This window comes from Staurois parvus, unplaced genomic scaffold (assembly GCF_062004578.1).
Source record: "Staurois parvus isolate SC_StPar_1 unplaced genomic scaffold, SC_StPar_1.0 ptg001443l, whole genome shotgun sequence".
Lineage (NCBI taxonomy): Eukaryota > Metazoa > Chordata > Amphibia > Anura > Ranidae > Staurois > Staurois parvus.
Genome location: NW_028319239.1, coordinates 155,001 through 171,567, shown reverse-complemented (window position 1 = coordinate 171,567; position 16,567 = coordinate 155,001). Strand labels below are relative to the sequence as shown.

General features: G+C 46.5%; 1 protein-coding gene across 1 annotated transcript in view; it reads right to left on the bottom strand.

Moving 5' to 3' along the window:
* ADAMTS7 (ADAM metallopeptidase with thrombospondin type 1 motif 7) overlaps window positions 1-16,567 on the bottom strand; it is a gene marked incomplete at its 5' end in the record, with an annotated part of 164,896 nt that overhangs the window by 21,284 nt on the left and 127,045 nt on the right. The window contains 4 exons of the mRNA XM_089662222.1: window positions 1,490-1,649; window positions 1,818-1,964; window positions 5,940-6,113; window positions 8,457-8,609. Of these exons, the coding sequence (XP_089518348.1) occupies window positions 1,490-1,649; window positions 1,818-1,964; window positions 5,940-6,113; window positions 8,457-8,609 (634 nt within the window). The remainder of the gene's footprint in view (window positions 1-1,489; window positions 1,650-1,817; window positions 1,965-5,939; window positions 6,114-8,456; window positions 8,610-16,567) is intronic.

Below are 16,567 nucleotides of genomic sequence, written 5' to 3'. Positions count from 1 at the left end.
AATCACTCACAAACACATGCAGGCTCCACCTCCGGAACATCGCCAAGATACGCTCCTTCCTTACCCCAGACACCACTAAACTACTTGTACACTCCCTGATTATCTCACGCCTGGACTACTGCAACTCCCTCCTCACCGGCCTACCCCAGTGCAGGCTCTCCCCGCTTCAGACCATCCTGAACTCAGCTGCCAGACTCATCCACCTCACCAGCCGCTCCACCTCTGCCACCCCCCTCTGCCTCTCCCTCCACTGGCTCCCCATTGCCCAACGCATTAAATTCAAATTGCTCACCCTGACCTATAAGGCCATTCACAAGACTGCCCCTAACTACCTCACCGACCTGATTCCCAAGTACCACCCTACCCGTACCCTTCGCTCTTCACAGGACCTCCTTCTATCTTGCTCCTTGGTCTCCTCCTCCCACGCACGACTGCAAGACTTCTCCAGGTCCTCCCCCATCCTCTGGAACTCACTACCCCAAACCACCAGACTGTCACCTTCCCTCCTCACCTTCAGGCGCTCCCTGAAAACCCACCTCTTCAGGGAAGCCTACCCCACCCTCACCTAACAGCCGCTGCCCTTCCCTCCTCCTACCACTCCATCCCCCACAGCCATTTCCTCCTGTACCACTACCCCCTCCCTCCTAGATTGTAAGCTCAAAAGAGTAGGGCCCTCTTACCCCTCGTGTGCTGTTTGATGTTACTGTACTGTTTCATGTATTGTCCCCCTCTATTGTACAGCGCTGAGCAAACCCTTTGGCGCTATATAAACTAGATAAATAAATAAATTAAATAAATAAATTAGAGCGGAGACTGCGAGCCAGGCCTCCTCCCCCAACATCAGTGCCTGACCTGACAAATGTGCTTCTGGAAGAATGGTCCAACCTTCCCATAGACACCCCCCTAAACCTTGTGGACGGCCTTCCCAGAAGAGTTGAAGCTGTTATAGCTGCAAAGGGCGGGGCCAACTCAATATTGAACCCTATGGACTAAGACTGGGGGGCCATTAAAGGTCATGTGTGTGGAAAGGGCGGGGCCAACTCAATATTGAACCCTACGGACTAAGACTGGGAGGCCAATAAAGGTCATGTGGATGGAAAGGGCGGGGCCAACTCAATATTGAACCCTACGGACTAAGACTGGGGGGCCATTAAAGGTCATGTGCGTGGAAAGGGTGGGGCCAACTCAATATTGAACCCTACGGACTAAGACTGGGGGGCCATTAAAGGTCATGTGCGTGGAAAGGGTGGGGCCAACTCAATATTGAACCCTACGGACTAAGACTGGGGGGCCATTAAAGGTCATGTGCGTGGAAAGGGTGGGGCCAACTCAATATTGAACCCTACGGACTAAGACTGGGGGGCCATTAAAGGTCATGTGGATGGAAATACTTTTGACAATTTATCTATCTATCTATAAATGTTAGGTGATCTCCTATGGTGCGGGGCGTGTTTACAGCGCTGGGTGCGGCAGCTCATTGGGCACTTACCGGTGTTGTTCTGCTGGCAGTCCTGAGGGTTACACTTCTGGATGTTCTCCGGCCACGGTTCGTGGTCACACAGATAATTATCCTCCTCGGCCGCCCCCGTCCTTTTGTTCACACACTTCACCTGCCGACGCTGGATTCCCCCTCCGCAGGAAGCTGTGCACTAAATGCAGCCAAAGCGTGAAGACAGCCCAGAAAGAAGAAGACAGTGAAAAGGACTGTGAGGGGCTCAGACCTGACCCCAATGTAATGTGTGCTGCATAAAGCTGGTTAATCCCGCAGCCTTCTAGCTGTGCAGAGTGAGGTATGACCAGCACCGGAGTCCACTTACCTGGCCCCAGGGCCCTACAGCCCATGTAGTACATGGATGTTCATTGCAAGGACGGCTGCCATTGGGTTTCAGACTTTCATCACAGCGCCCGGTCTGAGGGCAGGTGACCAACCTCTGCTGCATGCCACCGCCGCACTCCTCCGAACACTGCAGGGCGTACAAAGTGAAGACATAAGATTGCAGGACTGCCTGCAGGAGACTGGGACTACGTGATTAACCAGGTATGGTCTGATTAGCACACAAGATATTGTTACCTTCAATGACTAGTAAAAATGAAAAGAAAAGTAGTCTAATCCGTAACAGCAAAATTTATCTCATAAAATGCTATAGTTCAAATATATTTGAGGTATTGAGTGCCCCTTATATCAGGTGCCCTTATCAAAGGGCCCCCCTTATTTCAGGTATTCCCATCAAAGTCCCCCTTACATCAGGTGACCCCATCAGAGTCCCCTTATATCAGGGGTCACCATCAGAGTACCCCTTACAATAGGTGTTCCCATCACAGAGCCCTCTTACATCAGGTGTCCCTATCACAGTCCCCCTTACATCAGGTGTCCCCATCAGAGTGCCCCCTTACATCAGGTGTCACCATCAGAGCGCCCCCTTACATCAGGTGTCACCATCAGAGCGCCCCCTTACATCAGGTCCTCCTTACATCAGAGTGCCCCCTTACATCAGGTATCCCTATTAGAGTCCCCCTTACATCAGGTGTCCCCATCAAAGTGCCCCTTACATCAGGTGCCCCATCAGAGTGCCCCCTTAGATCAGGTGTTCCCATCAGAGTGCCCCCTTAGATCAGGTGTCCCCATCAGAGTACCCCCTTAGATCAGGTGTCCCCATCAGAGAGTCCCCTTAGATCAGGTGTCCCCATCAAAGTGTCCCCTTAAATCAGGTGTCCCCATCAGAGTACCCCCTTTCATCAGATGTCCCCATCAGAGTACCTCCTTACATCAGGTGTCACCATCAGAGTGCCCCCTTACATCAGGTGTCCCTATCAGAGTCCCCCTTACATCAGGTGTCCCTATCAGAGTCCCCTGTTACATCAGGTGTTCCCATCAGAGTTGCCCCTTACATCAGGTGTTCCCATCAGAGTGCCACCTTACATCAGGTGTTCCCATCAGAGTCCCCCTTACATCAATTTCCCCATCAGAGTGCCTCCTTACATCAGGTGTCCCCATCAGAGTGCCCCCTTACATCAGGTGTCCCCATCAGAGTGCCCCCTTACATCAGGTGTCCCCATCAGAGTGCCCCCTTACATCAGGTGTCCCCATCAGAGTCCCCCTTACATCAAGTTTCCTCATCAGAGTGCCTCCTTACATCAGGTGTCCCCATCAGAGTGCCCCTTTACATCAGGTGTCCCCATCAGAGTGCCCCCTTACATCAGGTGTTCCCATCAGAGTCCCCCTTACATCAATTTCCCCATCAGAGTGCCTCCTTACATCAGGTGTCCCCATCAGAGTGCCCCCTTACATCAGGTGTCCCCATCAGAGTGCCCCCTTACATCAGGTGTCCCCATCAGAGTGCCCCCTTACATCAGGTGTCCCCATCAGAGTCCCCCTTACATCAAGTTTCCCCATCAGAGTGCCTCCTTACATCAGGTGTCCCCATCAGAGTGCCCCCTTACATCAGGTGTCCCCATCAGAGTGCCCCCTTACATCAGGTGTCCCCATCAACAGAGTGCCCCCTTACATCAGGTGTCCCCATCAGAGCGCCCCCTTACATCAGGTGTCCCCATCAGAGCGCCCCCTTACATCAGGTGTCCCCATCAGAGTGCCCCCTTACATCAGGTGTCCCCATCAGAGTGCCCCCTTACATCAGGTGTCCCCATCACAGTCCCCCTTACATCAGGTGTCCCTATCACAGTCCCCCTTACATCAGGTGTCCCTATCACAGTCCCCCTTACATCAGGTGTCCCTTTCACAGTCCCCCTTACATCAGGTGTCCCTATCACAGTCCCCCTTACATCAGGTGTCCCTATCACAGTCCCCCTTACATCAGGTGTCCCTTTCACAGTCCCCCTTACATCAGGTGTCCCTTTCACAGTCCCCCTTACATCAAGGTGCACGATGACCTTTGCAGAACTCTTCTCTGTCCTGCCATTGTGTAAGCTGTGTGTCCCTCAGCAGCTGGGAAGTTCACATACACAGTAAGGACCCAGTACTTTTAGTAAGACCTCATGCACACTGGGCATCAAACACATCGCTTTTAGGGGCAATCGCCCCCCCCCATGTTAGCCTATGGGGAGGATTTAATGAAGGTGGTGCAGCTCTGCGTAGTAACCGATCATCTCCCATGTTTTAGCCCTGGTTCACACCGGTGTGACCTGTCATGCGATTTGACAATTTCAATCCACATGACAAGTTGCACCCTATTTTCGGCAATGGAACCGTTCAAATCGGTGGAGTCGCACTGATTCTGAGAGTAGTTCCTTCGCTAATTTTTGCGATTTCAGGTTCAACTTGCAGAGACATCTGTGCATAAAGTCACACACATGTCTGCCAAGTCACACGGACATGTCACTTTGAGAGTGAAATCGCATGATTGCAAATTCAGATCCAGTGTGAACCCGGGCTTATATCAGTGTTCTCCAAACTGTGGCCCAGGGGCCGGATGCGACCCTTTGCTTGCCATTTTCTGGCCCTTGGGGCACTATTTCTCTCACATTACCAGTGGGGCACAGTTCCTGACACCAACAGTGGGGCACTATTCCTGGCACTGACACCAAAAGATAAGACACCATTCCTTCCACTGGCACCAATGATAAGGTACTATTCCTCCCACTGACACCAACAGTGGGGCACTATTCCTGGCACTGACACCAATGATGGGGCACTATTCCTCCCACTGACACCAATGATGGGGCACTATTCCTTCCACTGGCACCAATGATAAGGTACTATTTCTCCCACTGACACCAATGATGGGGCACTATTCCTCCCACTGACACCAATGATGGGGCACTATTCCTCCCACTGACACCAATGATGGGGCACTATTCCTCTCATTGACATCAACGATGGGGCACTATACCTTCCACTGACACCAATGATGGGGCACTATTCCTCCCACTGACACCAATGATGGGGCATTATTCCTCCCACTGACACCAATGATGGGGCACTATTCCTCCCACTGATACCAATGATGGGACACTATTCCTCCCACTGACACCAATGATGGGGCACTATTCCTCCCACTGATACCAATGATGGGGCACTATACCTTCCACTGACACCAATGATGGGACACTATTCCTCCCACTGACACCAATGATGGGGCACTATTCCTCCCACTGACACCAATAACGGGTCACTATTCCTCCCACTGACACCAATGACGGGGCACTATACCTTCCCCTGACACCAATGAAGGGGCACTATTCCTCTCACTGACACCAATAATGGGGCACTATTCCTGACACTGACACCAAAAGATTAGACACTATCCCTTCCACTGACATCAATGATGGGGCACTATTCCTCCCACTGACACCAATAATGAGGCACTATTCCTCCCACTGACACCAATGATGGGGCACTATTCCTCCCACTGACACCAATGATGAGGTACTATTCCTCCCATTGACACCAACGATGGGGCACTATACCTTCCACTGACACCAATGATGAGGCACTATTCCTCCCACTGACACCAATGATGGGGCACTATTCCTCCCACTGACACCAATGATGGGGCACTATTCCTCCCACTGACACCAATGATGAGACATTATTCCTCCCACTGACACCAAAAGATAAGGCACCATTCCTTCTACAGACACCAATGATGAGGTACTATTCCTCCAGGTTCCCCTAAACATGCAAATCTAGGCCTCCTCCCCTTCTCAGTCAGATGTTTTCTAGAAAGGTGGGAGGGTTCCAGAAGCCCTGACCTGTAGAGCCTCCCAGCCTGTTCTGAGGTGACCTCACTCACTCCCAGGCTGACTCATCCCAGGCTTCTAACCACAAAAGTCCTATCTACCTAGAGGGCTCTACACCTCAAGGCCAGAACTTTCATGTAATTGTTGGGAGCTGGACCATGGATGACTTGCACTTGTTTCTAGATGTATCTGCTGAAATAAAGATGACTCTGAAATAAAAAATGTAACTGTCCTACACTCACCTCTCTCCAGGAAGAAACATACCACTCCATACATTTCTGCTCATGGCACACCATCTGTACACGAGGCTTGTAGACCGGACTCTGGCAGTGGAAGGGTCTCAGGATCCTCTTGTCCCTCGTGTCCACACACTGGACGTCTCTGACCCGGACTCCATTCCCACAACTCCGAGAGCACTGCAGGGGAAATATTAAACAGACTGATGGGAAATGGTCCCGAATTTTCCGCCAGTAAAATAATCATTTTTTTATCCTTTCATTTCTTAATAGTTACTTGATTATAAATACAGAACGATAAGGTTTTCCAAATATTCAGAGAACGTACAAGCTGCTCTTAGGGGAAACTACTACGGCTTTTCGTTAGGTTTATCTTTTAATTGTACACATTAAAAAAAAAAAATGATGTTTTATGTTTTGTATTTTTTTTAACATATTTTAGATTTTTTTTAACATATAAAAAAGTAATTTTAACATATATTTTTACAAATATCTGTAAATGCATTCCAAAAATGTAGATTAAATGTATTTTTAAAGACATACAGTATATTTGAAAATGTATTTTTTTAAATGTTTTTTCATATATCTTGTAATAAAAACGCATTTCAACATACAGTATATATATATATATATTTATAGTGAAATATATTTTGAAATATATTGAATACGGACAAAATTGTAGTATTTCAAATATATGTCAATATATTTGGGAAGAATATTTTTAAAATATATTTAAAATATATTTTTCTTCCATGTGGGACGGAAAGGCAATATATAGTGTTTTTTATATGATTTTCATTATTTATTATGTTCAGAACCAAAGAAATAAGTCGTCCCCCCCAAGTTATTGAAACCTCATTTTAGTAAGGTAAAATATTTTTTCAGATATTTTGTAATGAAAACACATTTCAACATACAGTGTATATATATATACACACATTTTGAAATATATTGAATACGGCCAAAATTGTAGTGTTTCAAATATATGTCAATATATTTGGGAAGAATATTTTTTAAATATACTTCAAATATATTTTTCTTCCATGTGGGACAGAAAGGCAATATATAGTGTTTTCTATAAGTTTTCATTATTTATTATGTTCGAGACCAAAGAAATAAATCCCCCCCCCCCCCAAGTTCTTGATACCTCATTTTAGTAAGGTAAAATATAAAATATTTTTTCATATATTTTGTAATAAAATCGCATTTCAACATGCAGTATATATATATATATATATATATAATTATATTTTCAAATATATTTAAAATGGCAAGAATTGCAGTATTTCAAATATATGTCAATCTATTTGGGAAGAATATTTTTAAAATATATTTAAAATATATTTTTCTTCCATGTGGGATGGAAAGGCAATATATAGTGTTTTCATTATTTATTATGTTCGGAACCAAAGATATAAATCCCCCCCCCCCAAGTTATTGAAACCTCATTTTAGTAAGGTAAAATATGTTTTCATATATTTTGTAATAAAAACGCATTTCAACATACAGTGTATATATATAAATATATTTTGAAATATATTGAATACGGCAAAAATTGTAGTATTTCAAATATATGACAATATATTTGGGAAGAATATTTTTAAAATATATTTCAAATATATTCTTCTTCCAGGTGGGACAGAAAGACAATATATAGTGTTTTCTATATGTTTTCATCATTTATTATGTTCGGGACCAAATAAATAAATCCCCCCCCCCCCCAAGTTATTGATACCTCATTTTAGTAAGGTAAAATATAAAATATTATTTCATATATTTTGTAATAAAACAGTAAAACAGCATTTCAACATGCAGTGTATATATATATATATATATATATATAAATATATTTTGAAATATATTGAATATGGCCAAAATTGTAGTATTTCAAATATATGTCAATAGATTTAGGAAGAATATTTTTAAAATATATTTCAAATATATTTTTCTTCCATGTGGGACGGAAAGGCAATATATAGTGTTTTCTATATGTTTACATGATTTATTATGTTCAGGACCAAAGAAATAAATCCCCCCCCCCCAAGTTATTGAAACCTCATTTTAGTAAGGTAAAATATAAAATATTTTTTCATATACCTTGTAATAAAAACGCATTTCAACATACAGTATATATATATATATATATATATATATATATATATATATATATTGAATATGGCCAAAATTATAAAAAATAAATATAAAATAAATATAAAATATTTTTTCATATACCTTGAATTAAAAATGCATTTCAGCATATATATATATTATATATATTATTTTCAAATATATTGAATACGGCCAAAATTGTAGTATTTCAAATATATGTCAATATATTTGGGAAGAATATTTTTAAAATATATTTAAAACATATTTTTCTTCCCCGTGGGGTATAAGACAATCATTTTGTTACAATTACTCTACAATTTGTGAAAATGCTACAATGACTCCTAAATGGAAAGTCTATAGGCCTTCGGTAGCCCCCGGTCGTTGCTGTTGCATCCCAAACACAAGACTGGTTACCTTGCTCCAGTTTCCCATCGTCCATGATGCACAAGGCCGCAGATGGCACCGACGCGCAGGAGCAGGTTTGGCGCTGACGTCACATGTGTTATTACCTCTCGCTGTGCACACAACTGAGCGCCACATCGCACCAAGACCACAGGAGGTGGAACACTAGAAAAAAAGAAACAGTCAACATGTACATGTCGTATGTGCTACAGCTATAACTAGAAAACCAAATGTCTCAGAGCTCAACTCCAGCAACTGGTACAAATACCTCTTACTTGGTATCAACCTCTTGAAATTTAATTTTCTCACTGAATGCAAAGTATTCTCTGACTGGATGAGGTGGAAAACATGATGTCACCGCCCCGCCTCTCCACCTCGTCCAATCAGAGAACACTTTGCATTCATTAAGTGCCAGAGATGAACGGCTAAACTCCTGTGTTCACTAAGCAGCAGGGCAGCTGCTCGGCATGGGACCCAGAAGCTAGTGGAGATCGCTGTATTAAGGGTGTAGCAGCAGTGCCTTGTTCAGAGATTTTCAGCTTCACAGGTATGGTATATACACCAACCGACCACTTTATTAACTACACCTGTTCAATGGCTTGGTAACACAAATTGCTAATCAGCCAATCACATGGCAGCAACTGAATGCATTTTAGCATCTAGACGTGGTGAAGACGACTTGCTGAAGTTCAAACCAAGCATCAGAATGGGGAAGAAAGGGGATATAGTGATCCTAAATGTGGCATGGTTGTTGGTGCCAGACGGGCTGGTCTGAGTATTTCAAAAACTGCTGATCTCCTGGGATTTTCACACACAACCATCTCAGGGTTTACAGAGAATGGTCCGAAAAAGAGAAAATATCCAGTGAGCGGCAGTTGTGTGGAGGAAAATGCCTTGTTGGTGTCAGAGGTCAGAGGAGAATGGGCAGACTGGTTCCAGATGATAGAAAGGCAACAGGAACTCCAATAACCACTTGTTACAGCCAAGGTATGCAGAATACCATCTCTGAACGCACAACACGTCCAACCTTGAAGCAGATGGGCTACAGCAGCAGAAGACCACACCTGGTGCCATCCTGTCAGCTAAGAACAGGAAACAGAGGCTACAATTCGCACAGATTCACCAAAACTGGACAATAGAAGATTGGAAAAACGTTGCCTGGTCTGCTGAATCTGGATTTCAGCTGCAACATTCAGATGGCAGGGTCAGAATTTGGTGTAAACAACATGAAAGCATGGATCCATCCTGCCTTGTATCAATGGTTCAGGCTGGTGGTGGTGGTGTCATGGTGTGGTGGATCCATCCTGCCTTGTATCAATGGTTCAGGCTGGTGGTGGTGGTGTCATGGTGTGGTGGATCCATCTTGCCTTCTATCACCGGTTCAGGCTGATGGTGGTGGTGTCATGGTGTGGTGGATCCATCCTGCCTTGTATTAACACATCCAACCTTGAAGGAGATGGGCTACAGCAGCAGAAGACCACACCTGGTGCCACTCCTGTCAGCTAAGAACAGGAAACGGAGGCTACAATATACACAGACTCAACAAAATTGGACAACAGAAGATTGGAAAAACGTTGCCTGGTCTGATAAGTCTGGATTTCAGCTGCGACATTCAGATGGTAGGGTCAGATTTTGGTGTAAACAACATGAAAGCATGGATCCATCCTGCCTTGTATCCACGGTTCAGGCTGGTGGTGGTGGTGTCATGGTGTGGTGGATCCATCCTGCCTTGTATCAACAGTTCAGGCTGATGGTGGTGGTGTCATGGTGTGGTGGATCCCTCCTGCCTTGTATCAATGGTTCAGGCTGGTGGTGGTGTCATGGTGTGCTGGATCCATCCTGCCTTGTATCAATGGTTCAGGCTGGTGGTGTCATGGTGTGGAGGATCCATCCTGCCTTGTATCAATGGTTCAGGCTGGTGGTGTCATGGTGTGGTGGATCCATCCTGCCTTGTATCAACGGTTCAGGGTGGTGGTGGTTGGTGGTGGTGACAGGGTGTGGGGGGAGATTTTCTTAGCCCTAGTGAGGTGGACCTAATAAAGTGGCCGGTGAGTGTACATAGGTGCAAATTAGAGCAATAAAACTATACAGAAAATTCCATACTTGGAATTCTTCTTTAACTCCTTCCCACCGATGCCTCCCGGCCATTTAAGACACTCAAAGCACCGAGAGGTGGGCTTTCTTATCATGTGACTATCGTGATTGGCTGTCACAGCAGTCACATGATCGGAAAGCTCCCGAAGTAGCGATTGGGAGCTTTCCATTACCCGCCGTCAACTACACTGGGAGTGCGCTCTCATCACAGGATTGTTTACATTCTGGTACACATATATGCGGCCTCTCGGCATTAAGGCCCTCCCCTTTCCCCGCCGAGAGGCTGCATATATACATTCGGCCAGCGGGAAGAGGTTATCTATGCTCTCAGATGACATCACTAACCAATACAATAGCCGATACCGATACAGAAGGGTGGAGCCAGAACGTATGCCATCATCGCGCACTGGAATGTGGCGGCCATCTTATTGGTTTGAAACTAAATCTTTGTGTTTATGGTGACATGCTGTTTTTATATCATACTATGTAGTCCACAAGAGAACCAGGAGTGGGGAACCATCAACACAAGCATGTGCCAAGTGTTAAAACTGAGCTGCATAGTGACTTTGACAAGCAAGTAACTGCTCAGCATAGGATCCTATAAATTTGCACATCATGAATTGGGAAGGGGGGGGGAGGGGCAGTTTGCCATCTTTGCCCTGGGTGCTGGATGACCTTGTCCTGGAACTGAGCAACGGTAAATGTTGTCTTGTGTGGCCTAGATCCTAATGCCGGCCATACATGGGTTGAAAATCGACCGATTTTTCGTCCAAAAATCGGACCTAAGAATAATCGGCCGATTTTCGCTCTGTTAGTGAGTCAATGGCACCGGGTGATTTTCGTGGTTACTCCCCTTTTCGGTGATCGAGCATGTTGGAAAATTCATTAAATATGATTTTCGACTCAATGATGGTCAAATCGTACGATAGTTTTTCCAAAAAGAATAGGCGCCATGAGCCGTGACCTGGAGGGAACAGAAGTTTCGCCTGTTCTATGGGGTGAGCTTTATGACTCGGTTGGCCGATTTTCGAAATCAATGATGGTGACATCGGATTACCGAGCGAATGACATTTCCGATTTTCTGACGAAAAATCGTTTGGAATTTGAACCATGTATGGCCTACGTAACCCTCAGATAAACTTGAAAGCAATACATTGGAGGGCTGGGAGTGGGTCGGATGCTGTACAATACCACATATTGCTAACACGTTATTATTCATTAAGACTCTTCCCTTCTCCATCTACACCTCCCCCCCTCTGTTGGGGTCCCTCAAGGCTCTGTCCTTGGGCCCCTTCTCTTCTCCATCTACACCTCCTCCCTTGGCCAACTCATACACTCTCACGGCTTCAACTACCATCTCTATGCCGACGACACACAAATCTATCTCTCAACCCCCCACATCACCCCTTCAGTCTCCACCCGAATCACCCGCCTACTGAGCGACATATCGGATTGGATGTCACTCCACTTCCTCAAACTCAACCTTTCCAAAACTGAGCTCCTAGTATTCCCTCCCCAGCCCGTGCCCCCCCCCCCCGACTTCTCCATCAAGATCAACAACGCCGCCAGCAGCCCCACCCCTCATGCCAGGGTACTAGCTGTCATCCTAGACTCCCATCTGTCCTTTCAGCCCCAAATCCAATCGCTGTCATAATCTTGTAGACTTCACCTCCATAACATCCCCAAGATACGTCCATTCCTAACCACGGAAACCACTAAGCAACTCATTCATTCCCTCATTATATCACGACTCGATTACTGTAACTCTCTCCTCACCGGCTTACCTCACCGCAGGCTATCCTCACTTCAGTCTATCATGAATGCTGCGGCCAGACTCATCCACCTTACTAACCGCTCTGTATCCGCCACCCCCCTCTGCCTATCCCTCCACTGACCTCCACTCAGTGTCCTCCACCCTTCTCTGCCAATCCCTCCACTGGCATCCACTCAGTGTCCTCCACCCCTCTCTTCCAATCCCTCCACTGGCCTCCACTCAATGTCCTCCACCCCTCTCTGCCAATCCCTCCACTGGCCTCCACTCAGTGTCCTCCACCCTTCTCTGCCAATCCCTTCACTGGCCTCCACTCAGTGTCCTCCACCCTTCTCTGCCAATCCCTCCAGTGGCCTCCACTCAGTGTCCTCCACTCCCCTCTGCCAATCCCTCCACTGGCCTCCACTCAGTTTCCTCTACCCTTCTCTTCCAATCCCTCCACTGGCCTCCACTCAGTGTCCTCCACCCCTCTCTGCCAACCCCTCCACTGGCCTCCACTCAGTGTCCTCTACCCCCCTCTGCCAATCCCTCCACTGGCTCTCAATTGCCCAACGAATAAAATTCAAAATGCTAACACTGACGTATATAAATCCGTTCATAACACTGCCCCATATTACATCACCGATCTTGTCTCCAAATATCACCCAAACCGTACTCTCCGCTCCTCACAAGACCTCCTACTCTCTAGCTCCCTTGTCTCTTCCTCCCATGCTCATCTCCAGGACTTCTCCAGGGCTTCCCACATCCTCTGGAACTCCCTGCCCCAATCCATCAGACTATCACCTACTCTCCTCACCTTTAGGCGCACTCTGAAAACCCACCTCTTCAGGGAAGCCTACCCCGCCCTCAGCTAATACTGAACTCCTCCACTCTTCCAACCACTCCATCCCCCACAGCTATTTACTCCTGTACCACTATCCCCTCCCTCCTAGATTGTAAGCTCCAAGGAGCAGGGCCCTCGAACCCCTCGTGTATTGTATTGTTACTGTACTGTCTCATGTACTGTCCCCCTACTATAATGTACAGCGCTGAGCGAACTGTTGGTGCTATATAAATCCTGTATAATAATAATTAAGACTCTACATATCAATGTTTTGAAAGCACGAACCTATATGACTTGAACAAAACAAAGACGATAAAACTGCTTGAAAGCCACAACCTCCACCACATGGTGATTCATGCAGAAATGTGCATTGTGCTTCTAACCGCACGATGGGAAACTGAAGCCAAGTCGGAGCCCATTGGCACCCTGAAGTTGCATTCCAAGCAGATAAGAATGGATGTCTTTGTTTGCCTCCAATTCAGATATACAAGTTATTTTCCTGGAGGCTGGCACCGCTCACGTGGTGATAAAAAGACGTGATTTGTCTTGGGCCAGCAGCGCAGATATTGCATTGGGCCAATCAATGTTATGGAAGTTTGTGTTTTGAACTCCCTCTTGTGTAAGTAACATTTTAGCTGAGTCGTAGTGGTGCCTATAAAAGCCATTCCCAACTCTTAGGGCCCATGTACACTGCGGCTGATAAACTCACGTTCAGGAGCTGTTCTGCATTTATTTTCAGCAGCCCCTGAACTCTCCCTAATGTTCTCCTATGTGTCCATGTACACAGTCGTTTACAGGCAGTTGAGTTTACAGTTGTTTTTTTGAATGCACCAAACTTGCATTCAGCAGTCAATTTTATCAGCGTTTCAAACGCAAAACGTGGCTAAACGCGGTTAAATGCGGCAAATTGCGTTTATAAGCGTTTGAATTTTTTTCTTACTCTTCCAGTTCCCGATGCTGTCCAGAGCCTTTTTTTCATCATGAAAAATGCATGCAAAGCGTTTTCAAGGTACTCAAATGGACAAAACACTGAACACAGGATGTTCCTCCCAAGCTTGTCACACATTGTAATGACCAATTCACACCTCAGACCTCTCCCACCCTTGGAAACAAAAGATATGTTAATACGCAATTCACATCTCAGACCTCTCCCACCCTTGGAAACAAAAGATATGTTAATGACCAATTCACACCTCAGACCTCCCCATCCTTGGAAACAAAAGATATGTTAATGACTAATTCACACCTCAGACCTCTCCCACCCTTGGAAACAAAAGGTATGTTAATGACCAATTCACACCTCAGACCTCTCCCACCCTTGGAAACAAAAGGTATGTTAATGACGATTCACACCTCAGACCTCTCCCACCCTTGGAAACAAAAGGTAAAGAAAATGGAAGACATACAAGACCACTGATAATCTCCCTCGATCTGGGGCTCCACGCAAGATCTCAACCCCTTGGGGTCAAAATGATCACAAGAACGGTGAGCAAAAATCCCAGGACCACACGGGGGGACCTAGTGAATGCCCCCTGCAGAGAGCTGGGACCAACGTAACAAAGGCTACCATCAGTAACACACTACGCCGCCAGGGACTCAGATCCTGCAGTGCCAGACGTGTCCCCCTGCTTAAGCCAGTACATGTCCGGGCTGTTTGCTAGAGAGCATTTGGATGATCCAGAAGAGGATTGGGAGAATGTCATATGGTCAGATGAAACCAAAATAGAACTGTTTGGTAGAAACACAACTCGTCGTGTTTGGAGGAGAGAGAATGTTGAGTTCCAAAGAACACCACGTGAAGCATGGGGGTGGCAACATCATTGTTTGACCTAGAGCAGCCTCAACCAGGGTTCCTCCGGAGGTAGCTAGGGGTTCCTTGAGCAATTTCTTTCCCCGAGATAAGTTCCCACTGACTCCATTGGTCTAGCTATAAGGGGGGAATTCTTCCCAATGACCTCCAATGTTGAGAAACCCTGCTGTAGGTCAAACAATTTGGGCTAAAATTCCTGAAGTGACATGAACATTTCTACTAGGTGCTCCTCAACACTCACCCCAAAGCTTTAATCCATCTTTGGAAGTATACGATAAAAACAAGCTATTGACCTAACAAAAGTTCCAACCACTGGTCATTGCACTAATGTATCATGAGCAGGGGTGGACTGACCATTTGGAAACTCGGGCACTGCCCGAGGGCCCGGGGTCAGTAGGGGGCCCCATGAGATGCCCCTGGTACCTTTTTCATAGGCTTTTTTGAGTATGGGCAAGGACACAGGGGCCCCATGATCCCCTGGGGTCAGTAGGGGGTCCCATGAGATGCCCCTGGTACCTTTTTCATAGGCTTTTTTAAGTTTGGGCAAGGACACAGGGGCCCCATGATCCCCTATTGCCCGGGGGCCCCATGAGTTGTCAGTCCGCCCCTGATCATGAGTTGTAGCCAGTGGCATCCCTAGGGGTGTGTGGGGGGGGGGGGGTGCAGGCCGCCCCGGGTGACATCATCACAGGGGGTGCAGGAGCAGGATGCCAGAGGAGCTTCTGGGCTCTGTGAAGGTCCTGGACAGTTATTGGGATGATCCCGGATTCCCGGCACAATGACAGCTGCCCCCGGTGTAGCGGTAAAATGAGCATATGTATCCCCTGAAGCAACTGCTTATGTGCCGGTTTCGGGCCGAAGAAGCCGATCTCCGACTTTAGCACAGAGCTGCCACAGTTAACCCCTTACAGGATGGAAACCGCTGAAGCTGTTCCCGTAGATCACTATGGGTTGCAAGATCAGTTAACCCTGTATAGGTTGATCTTGCAACCCATAGTGATCCGCGGGATCAGCTTCAGTGGTTTGAAGCCTGTAAGGGGTTAACTGTGGCAGCTCTGTGCTAAAGTCGGAGATCGGCTTCTTCGGCCCAAAACCAGCACATGCGCAGTTGCTTCAGGGGATACATATCTTCATGGGTGTAACGGAACTGTCAGGGCTCCGAGTATGACCAGAGGTATGTGAACTGACGCAGGGAAACGCAGGCTTCAGATATGTTATAAACAATATAATTTATTAATACTAACAATACATAAACGCAGTGCAATACTAAAACATAACACAGTGCAATCGAACCCAACCAAACCACCCACAGATAACAATACATACAATGCAAGCGTAGTCAGGCAGGCCGGGTCAATAACAATCGGGCAGGAAGGAACAGGAGGAGCAGGCAGAGAGTAGTCAGGTCACGAGCCGGGTACAGCAACTAACGGGCAGGTAGGTACAGGGGGTCAGGCAGAGAATGGTCGGGGTCACAAGCCAGGGATCAAACAGGAGAAGTCAGCAGAGGTCGGCAACAAATCAGTCAGACAGGAACAGGAACGCAGGTAACAAGATACAGGGGCCCATGGAAAAACACACACCAAGGCACAGACTGCAGGTCTGGCCATCCCTTAAATACACCT